This window comes from Arachis ipaensis, chromosome B2 (genome assembly GCF_059453495.1).
Source record: "Arachis ipaensis isolate K30076 ecotype BB chromosome B2, ASM5945349v1, whole genome shotgun sequence".
In the NCBI taxonomy this organism is placed as follows: Eukaryota; Viridiplantae; Streptophyta; class Magnoliopsida; order Fabales; family Fabaceae; genus Arachis; species Arachis ipaensis.
In genome coordinates, this window is record NC_142437.1 from 24,857,725 (window position 1) to 24,867,656 (window position 9,932).

The 9,932-nt window shown below is 36.4% G+C and overlaps 1 protein-coding gene across 2 annotated transcripts; it reads left to right on the forward strand.

Annotated features, from left to right (window-relative positions):
• The first annotated feature begins 859 nt into the window (after nt 1-859).
• LOC107625122 (uncharacterized) lies at nt 860-7,609 on the forward strand. 2 transcript variants are annotated; one of them, XM_021115674.2, is made up of 4 exons: nt 860-1,192; nt 2,457-2,950; nt 3,091-6,759; nt 6,972-7,609. In XM_021115674.2, the coding sequence occupies exon 3, from the start codon at nt 3,566-3,568 to the stop codon at nt 5,714-5,716; it is 2,151 nt and encodes a 716-aa protein (XP_020971333.1). In that variant the 5' UTR covers nt 860-1,192; nt 2,457-2,950; nt 3,091-3,565; the 3' UTR covers nt 5,717-6,759; nt 6,972-7,609. The 2 variants fall into 2 exon arrangements, with proteins under 2 accessions (XP_020971333.1, XP_016183187.1); XM_016327701.3 differs by having other exon boundaries at nt 909-1,192; nt 2,574-2,950.
• Nucleotides 7,610-9,932: the final 2,323 nt, after the last annotated feature.

Sequence of the window (9,932 nt, forward strand, 5' to 3'; positions counted from 1 at the left end):
TTCTTAAAAAATCTACTTTAGACAAAAACTCCACTCTAGATAAGAGAAAGAATAATATTATGATGAAAAAGATTTAAAAAAAAATTGTTATTCTTATAATAAAATATTAAAAATATAAAAAGTTTTGAGCGTCAGTAATTTTTATTATTTTTTGTCATTATTTGACCAACAAAAATATTACATTATTTTTAATAAATAAATTTTATTAATTTATGTGTGTAATTTGAAATTATGAATAATATAAGTGCATACTATATTGATTATGTGTACAAATTCTAATAAATATAAGTACAAATTATATATGTTTCTTATATGTAAAACTTTTATAAATATAAGTATAATTTATTACTGGCCAAGTATTGACGAAAGATAATAATATTTGCCGATGATGTCCAAAAATTTTGAACCAATATTGTTCAAAATGAACACTCCTAGTTACAACTATAGTTCTGGAAACCAAATTGGATCACTCGGTTCACTCGGTCTAATCGCAAATTGAACATCAATACAATTCGATCAACATAAAAAAATTACTGTCTTTGGAACCGACTAAAAATTGATGAACCGGCCGATTTTTGACCGGTCAAACCGAATTGAGATTCGGCCAATTCTCATGAAATCACTTTGTGCTGCTAAAAAAAGAACGTGCCAGATTCTCCTAGGTTCTCAACAAGGTTCTAAAAATCGATTTGAATTGTTCGGTCGAACCAGTCAAATTGTGAACCATTGCAAAAAAGAATCGGTCAGATGCCAAAATCGCAATTTTAAAAACCACTAACTGGCCGGGAATCGGTTGGTCGAACCGAACCCTGATCTGGCCGGTTTTTTGAATTAGGAAGCAAACGCCATCGTTTTGGTTGTGCTGAATCCTAACTCCACTACTCCACTCCAGTCCAGCCCTAACTCCAGAGTCCAGTCTCCAGGAACGCTCTCTGCCTCTCTCACACTCAGTCCTGAGCTCCTCTCATCGAGCTCCTGGTCCTCCCTCACTCCCGTCCAGCCACCGCCGGCTCCCTCACTTCCCCTCCATCGCGCAGCCACCGTGCAAACGTGCAAGCCTCCGTCGCGCAGGCATGGTCCCGCCGGTGCTAGCTCTGTTCCACCGCAGCCACTGCCCCGTTCGAAGGTGCTCCTCTTCTCGGTGTCTTCCTCTTGCGTGCTCTGTTCAAGGCTTCTAGGTTCTAGCTTTTAGGTAATTTTTTTAATTATAATTGAATAATTTTTCGTTACTGTGAAGTTCTGTGAACTGTGATTTTTGATTTTTCTGTGAAGTGTGAACTGAACTGTGATCTGTGAACTTTGTTGAATAATTATGAATAATTATTGTTAGTTAAGCTGTGAACTTTGTTGTTGTTACTTGTTACTGGGTTGAATAATTATTGAACAATTTTGACTGTTGAGATTGTTGGGTTGGAGTGGTTTGCCGTGGGTTCTTGTGAACCTGTGATTGATGACTCTGTCGTTGCTCATTGCTCACTGCTTCTTGCTTAAATTGAAAATCTTGTTAATCTTGTTAATTAAATTGAGGATTGATGACTCTGTCACTGCTCATTGCTCATCCATTTAGAGATTTTCATTTTTATCTATTTCTTTTACATGAGAGAAGAATTTTATTAAGATGAAGAGAAAAGAAAACGGAGAAAGAGATGACAGAACCCACTTCACAAAAAATCAAGAAAGAAATCATATTGGTCATATGATCTACACAATCCATGTATTTTCATGTGTTCAGAATATCTAAGCTGTGAATTTATCTTGTTACCAGGCCCAACATAGATGCTAATAGAAAACTGTTACTAAACTATGAATTCTTTGTCAAATGGTTGATATTTTTTGGGTTGGTGACCATGATAGGAAATACAGGGAAGCTTAGGACTAAAAATGGGTAAGTTGTATTTTTTGACCCATTTTTTTCTTTGGAACTCAATTTGGGTTCCCAACTGTATCAATTGCACAGCCTCCCTGAGATAATATAATGGTCAAACAACAAAATGTGTTTTTATTTTTTGGTTTTTATTTGGTAACAATTGTAATTGGGAACTTTCATAGATACTTTCTCATGTTTTTAGATTGGGAGATTGCAGACTCGACACTGCAGTTTTGGTAATGCTGTTTTCAGCAAGCTTCCAATTTGTTTATGTAATACCTGTCTCTACTTGTCAATTGTTGTACATATGAATGTGTAATATATGTTGATTGTCTCTCTACTCTCTCTTCCTTTTCACCTCTTGTTGATTGTGGTAGAGTTGCTTGCCTATGTTTATTTACTAAAGTATTTGTATTCTGATAAGATCATATAGCTTTGGTTGATGACATTTCATGTAGTATTTTAAATTTGGAAGATATTTTAAAATTTATATTAGACTATAATTATATTTTAGAATGTTTATTTATAATTTATCTATTATTTTATTCTAAAACGGTTTTTTCGGTTGAACCACGGTTGGACTGGTGAGACCGGTAAACCAGTGAACCAGTGACTAGAACGGTTCGATGACCGGTCCGTTTCTCAGAACCTTGGTTCTCAGTCCTCACCTCAAGCCCTGAACGCCTCCCATTCCTCTACACTGCAGTTCCTCACCCCCAGAACAGTCACAGAAGTCTCCCCACCCCCGCAAGGAGTGAGAATCAGCGCTGCCAGTTGTTGCGCTCAAACCCTAGCCTCCATAGTTGCCGTCGTTCTTCTCACCGCCGCCGTCCCGCCATTCTTCGCCAGCTTCTTTTCTTCGCGCGTCGTCAGCTTCTTCGCCTAGTCCAGCACGCCTTGTCGTCTGCCGCCAGGTCCAGTTCGTCGCATCGCCAGTTTCTTTGCCTGGTCCAGTTTTGTCATCCGTTGCGTCGCTAGGTCCAGCTTCGTCGTCCATCGTGTGCTCCTCGTTGCCGCCAGCTTCTCCGCGTCACATTCTTGCTCCTTCTCCTTCATACTCTGCTCGTTTGAAGACCACCGAAGGTTAGTTAATTTTTCTTGCTTACATTTTTTGTTTTTAATCTGTTCTTCATAAAAATGTGATTTGGTTAATTAATTAATTTAGTTTTTATTAAAATTGATTATCTCAATTAAATTATATGACTTTTTGAGTTTCTGGGCAGTTTCCCACTTTGCTCCTCGCACTACCTTGCGACCTCGCCTCCTACTTTTTCGATCCTGTCTCAGTCTTGCTGACGCTCTGCTCTCTCCAGTGCTGGTGTATTCTTCGTTGGCCTGTTTTCCCCCCTCTGGTGACTCACTTGCCGTCCTGTGTTATCTGTTTTCGCCTCTCCTCCGCTTCTGCATTCTATCTGATCTCCACGCTTCTGTTCCCCCGCCGGCGCTTCCTCTGAGCTCTGCTGTGCTGCTCCACCCCTTCTGCTAGTGAATAGTTTTATATTAAAGGTTATGTAAATATGAGAGGAAGTGGGATTCCCATCTCTGCAGTGTGCAATTACTTCTCAACCCTTCACAGCAGCAAACAACATTCGTTTCAGTAACCACAGTTTTCAAGTAAGCACACTTTTCATTTCAACAGTAGTTCTCACCACAATCAACCTTTTAGTATTTTCCGCTTCCTTTCTCCGTGGATTAACAATGACTCCAAAACCCTTCCTTAACCCTTCACCAATCTTTTCATTTCGCACCTTCCATGCTCCTTCAGCTTCAATAGAATCACAGTTAAGGTTTCTTATTGAGAAATCCAACCCTCACTCACTTTCTGAAGCCATTTCCCTCTTCCACCGTGCCGTTGATTCCGGTTCGGTGCCGAATGAATCCGCTTGCAACACCCTCATCGATAACCTGCGGAAGCAGAAGCTCTATGACTCAGTCGTGTTGGTTTATAGTGCGATGGTCCGTGTCTCTGTTCTGCCAAGGTTCACTTCCTACAGTGCTTTGATTGAGAGTTTTGTCAATTCCCAGAAGCCGAATTTTGCTTTCGCCGTAGTGGGGATGATAATCAAGCGTGGTTTTGGGGTCAATGTGTATAATATGAACCTTGTGTTGAAAGGATTTGTTAAGAACGGTGATTGTGAGAAGGCCATGTGCTTGTTTCATGAGATGAAGAGGAATTATGTGTGCCCTGATAGAGTTAGTTACAATACCCTATTGAATGGGTTGTGTAAAGCAAAGAAATTGGTGGAGGCTAGGGCATTTTTTCGGGTGATGAAGGGTGCGGAAGAGGAATGCCAGCCGAATTCAGTTACCTTTGGTGCTTTGATTGATGGCCTTTGTAAGAATGGTGAAGTTGATGAGGGTTTTAATTTGATGGAGGAGATGGGGAAGGAAGGTTTGGATGCTGATGTTTTTGTATATAATTCTCTAATTGGTGGATTTTGTAACAAAGGTGACATTGGGAGGGGTAAGGAACTCCTTGATGAGATGTTGAGAAAGGGGACTTCGCCGAACGTGGTTACCTATAGCTGTTTGATGCATGCCCTTTGCAAGAATGGGCAGTGGCAAGAAGCTTCGAAGATGCTGAATGATATGGTGTCTCGTGGAATCCAGCTTGATGTTGTTGCTTATACAGTTGTCATTGATGGGCTTTCCAAGAACGGGAGGGTGTCTGATGCGATGAGAGTGTTGGATTTGATGATGCAAAAGGGGGAAGAAGCAAGTGCTGTAACTTACAATGTCATGATATGTGGACTTTGTAAGGAAGGTCGGTTAGATGATGCACTCAAGATTATTGAAATGATGGCGGATAAGGGGAAGAAACCTGACACAGTTACCTACAACACATTGTTGCAGGGACTATTTAGAGTTGGGAAAATTGAACAAGCAGTGCACCTTTGCAAGTGGTTATTGAATAAGAAATCTCATATTAAGCCTGATGTCTTCACGTATAATCTTGCAATTCAGGGACTTTGCAAATCAGGATGTCTTGGTGATGCTGCAAGTATCTATAATACAATGATTCGAAGGGGGGTAGCGGGTAATGTAGTAACTTATAATTCCTTGATTGGTGGTTATCTAAATGCTGGAAAACTTGTTAAGGCACTAGAACTTTGGAAATGTGTAATCGACTTAGGAATTTCCCCCAATGCATTGACTTATAGTGTCATGATTAATGGTTTGTGCAAAATACAGATGCTTAGTATTGCAAAAGGACTTCTCAATAAAAAATTAGCTCATGGAATTAGACCCTCGGTGACTGATTATAATGCTGTAATGGCTGCATTGTGCAAGGAAAGTAGTTTGGATCAGGCAAAGAGATTATTTCAAGAAATCAGGAATGTGAATCAATGTCCGGATGTTTCATCCTTTAATATTATAATTGATGGAACTCTCAAAGCAGGAGACTTTCAATATGCAAAGGAATTGCTATCCGATATGGTTAAGATGGATTTGGTTCCTGATTCCATCACCTTTTCAATATTGATTAACAGGTTCGCAAGACTCGAGCAGTTGGATGTTGTCAAGTCACTCTACGAGAGAATGATTGCTTTTGGCCATGTACCGGACGCGATTGTATTTGATACATTGCTAAAGGGTTATAGTTTAACGGGAGAGACAGAAAACATCATTCCATTGCTTCATCAAATGGCTGATAAGGGTGTTGTTCTGGACTCGAAATTAACTTCTACCATCTTAAATTGTCTTTGTAACATGTCAAAAGATTTTGATATTAAAAGCATTCTTCCGAAGTTTTCTCAACCTACATCGAAAGAAACAAGCATTCCATGCAATGAATTCTTGAAAAAACTTCATAAGATTCATCCAGAGTTACAATTATTTGTTTCATGATAAGTATTTTTATGAAGAATGAGATGATGATACTAATAAGTTCTGTACTGTCTTTCATTATTTTAATCAAGTACTTTTCTTTCTCAGGTTAATTAATCTATTTTGTTGGTTAGGTTTGGTTTCATTTCAGATTTCTGTATGACTTACACTATAATACCTTTTTGAATCTCTAATTTTGGTTAGGTAAGAAACTTGTATGCTTCCTGCTTAGATGTGGGTTGCTTTCCCATTGAATAATACATTGGTATTTGAATAGTACATATTTCTGTTAATCATGTGAATATTCTGTCATATGTATGTGACATTCAAAGACAACTTTTTGTCTTAGATGGATGAACATTTGAATGATGTAAATGCAAATATAGATAGTGAGAAATATCAACCAAAGTTGATCCACATTCTATTATTTTAACAAACAATGACTTGATAGACATGAAATTTCTGGAACATGCAGAATGATTTGGATAAGAGTTGAATGCTAGGTAATAATTGCATTGCATGATAGCATTGGAATGTGTTTAACACCTTTACTGAGATACTACGTCATAATATTTAGCTTATATCGTTTCTTTTCATTTTTTAATCAAAAAATGATATAGCTTATATTAGTTATCTTTTGGAGCAATGGCTTTTTCATTTGTCCCCATAATTCCCTTCACTCTAAAATGTAAGAAAGATTCCTAGTTTAAATTCTTCAATTCTTGTACTGTGTTCCAAATATATGTATGCCTTGTGGGTTTGTGTATGAGCTATATGTAATTTCATGTTTTTTTTTCTACCTTGCTTTTCCATTGTTGCTATTTCAAATGGCAGGAAAGCATCAATTTTGAAGTCCGGAATCACAAATTGATTCATTTCTAGATAAAGAATATGACAGTTATTAGGGATGATGATGAGTGTTTGCACTAGTATCTGGTGGTACAAGTAGTCAATCATTGCTAACCCCAAGTCCATTAATCTTGGGAATTGAAACCTCATTTGACTATGATTTACAAGGACAAGCTGATTCATTATGCTAGTTTTACTATGGTGCAGTTGGGCAGGTATGTACTGTACTTTTGAAATGTGCTAAATTTCTTTCACTTCTTTTACTGTAATTCCGTTTTAATATTATGCTTTTATTTTAATCTCTGTTTCAAAAACACACTCTTGTGGGAATAACTTAGATGTTAATTGACATGATTATGATGTTTTGATGTTGTCTTCTATGTTAACTGTTTTTAATGTCCTTACAACTTACAAGCTCTACTTTCAGTGTTCACGAAAAATTCCAAAAAGAAAAGGAAAAGAGTGAAGCAGAGGAGTCACACTCACACTCGTAGGCTTTTGAGACGACGCCCTTCCCTTCTTCAATGTCTCAGTCGGTTGTTGTCGCTAGAGAAGAGCAGTGGCTGGTTTGATCTTTTTGTGTGCAGGGTTCCATCCAGAAGAATGGAGGGTGCGAAACGGTTACAAGGAAACTCATTCTCGGTTTTCAGTGAAGGCATCCGCTTGGTTCTGTTCCGTTGGTCTATTTTTCTTGATGCTGTCAAGAACGATATATTGACAGAGCGACTTTATATTGATTTCGCTCAATGTAGTGGTTGAGGGTTGCAGCCGCAGCATTGAATAGGTGTCTTTCTGTCTTTGTTGGATTATTACATGAGAATTGTTGGGCCAATACCTTTATTAATATTAGCCAACACTTTGAGCCAATACCTTATTTAAGGTTTAAAGATTAGTTTAATATTTAGAGTTCAGAGTTTAGAATTTAGAGTTTAGCCAATACCGTATTCTTTGGATATTACGGATAAAAATACCTTTGTTAGCCAAGTGTTTAGCTAAAAATGATAAATTTTATTGGTTATGTAGAATTGCTATTAATACATATTATTTGTTGTTGAATTCGGCTCATGTTGCTTGTTTGCCATAATTTAAGGGTTAAATGTAGATATTATTTTTAGTTTACCATAGTGTGAAAGTAAGGGTGCGTTTGGTTTGCGTTTTCATTTTCTGTTTTCATTTTCAGTGCTTTTTGTTTTCTGGATTTTGCGAAGGAAAAAGTGAAAATAGGAGGTAAAAACAGAAAACAGGATTTTATTGTTTTCACTGTATTCACTTTTTCCTTCACATAGATGTGGACATTCCAAAATCCGAATCAAACGTGAATACAGGTGAATACAGGTAACATGCCGGTTGATGATGGGCCTCTCAAAAAGGATGCAGATGAAACAGAGAATTGATGGGTTGTGGTTTCAAAGAAAAAAAAAGGGTTAAAAAATAATAGATTAAGAATAGTTTAAATTTTCCTTAGGATTGTGCGATCCTCCTCTGGTTTCTTGTGCTTTTTGTTGTATTACATCTTTTCCGTCAAAGCATGTTACTATGCAATGAATTTTTGTTTGCTTATTTAAAGGAATCAATCATCTGAGCCTGAGGTCTTAAGAAATACTAAGAAGCACATATGTAAGATTTTAATAGTCCAATCTTACATTCCTAATGTTTTATATCCTTTAGTTTTAGCAATCATTATGCCAAAACATAAACTCAGTTCATTTTGAATACTTACCTTGAAAGCCCTGAATTATGTGTAATCCTCACTTCTACCTTCTCAGCAAGTATTTGACTTTTTGCTTGCATGCTAAGAAGTGTCTTGCCTCCTTCTTTCAAAGTAAAAAAGTATTTGACTATTGGAGCAGGCTGGACTTTCGGAATTATTCTCCACCCAAAAAGGGAATTGATTAGGGTTTTCCAATTTTAGGAAATAACTTTTTGAGGCATCTGTTCTTGTAGAGCGGAGTAACTTCAATGGAATTTTGAAGTTGGAGATGGTTCTTAAAATGATTTGGAATCCAAACTTTAGTGATATTAAAGACTAGTTTGAAGAAAGTCCTTAGGCTTTTCTTGATAACTGCTATTAGCTACTTTAATTGATTTGTTTGAGTTGATAATCTAGAAGCCAAGAATGCGAAGTCCTAAAACCTTCTCATTCCCTTGATTTGGCCAAGTAGTCCCTTTTGGCTAACCCTCAACTTAATTTGCTTCGTCTTAACAGTGGTGATTAGCATAGTTTTTTATATTTTTAGTATGAACCATAGAATATTAAATGATTTAGAGTTTAACTCTTTAGCAGCTTACAGTAATATAATGGTTCCAAATCTCTTTCGAGTGAATAAAAATAGAGAGTTTTGTAAATGTCAATATACACCTTAGAGATTGCTTTTGACGGACAAAAGTACAGCTTAAAGATTTATAAATATCAAATCCTTACTAATAACATGACACATTTGTCTATCAAAAATAATCTCTAAGGTGTATTTTACTAATCTTTGGTGTGTATTTTTATTCTTGTTGGTGTGTATTTCAAACTCTTATTTATATGTTTGTCCATTTACTCCTGCTGATTTCATTATTTTTTATGATTTTGAGGGTTTTTATTAGGCATTATGCATCAGTGGCAGATTTATTAAGGTAAATTAGTCAGTTAATCATAACTGTATCAGTTAGCTTTAGTCAATTGACTGAACCACACCCTGTGTGTATATATATATATATATATATAAATGTATGACTTCACAATTGAGGATTCAGAAATCAGAATCATTTTTCACATTACCTTGTGTTCATCTAACATGGTATTATAAGAGAGAAAATTAAAACTTGATACCTTTATTTGCCATTATTCTTTTTTCACCAATTAGTCATTTGAGCGTTATAAAATGAGACACACCATCATATTTAGTGTTATAGACATGCACGACATCTTGTTGAGAGACACTAAATTAGTGTTTTTATGTCCGCTCTGAAAGGAGAGATACAGAAAGGAGATTCGTTAACTTTTTTTTCTTCTATAATTACTCCTTTTAACTTTCATATTGACAAAATTGATAATATGATTTTTTTTATCCAAATTTTCAAATCCGAAAGCTCTCGACCTTTCTCCCTTTCTTGCCCTCCTCCAGCCAGTGCCTGCTTCTGCTATTGACCACGTAATCAAATTAGTAAAATCAAATTAGTCTATTACTCTATTTGCTAATTAGACTATGATATATTGCAAAATAATGATATCATGTGTCATCCACTAACTGATGAAAGGACTAGTCTTAATTTTAGTCAACTATTTTTTGGAGACTAATATGAGACATTTGATCTTTTAAGAGCTAAATTAAGCCCATTAGGCCATTGCACACGCACAATTTATCTATCTATTGATTTTTTTATTTTTATTATATAAAAA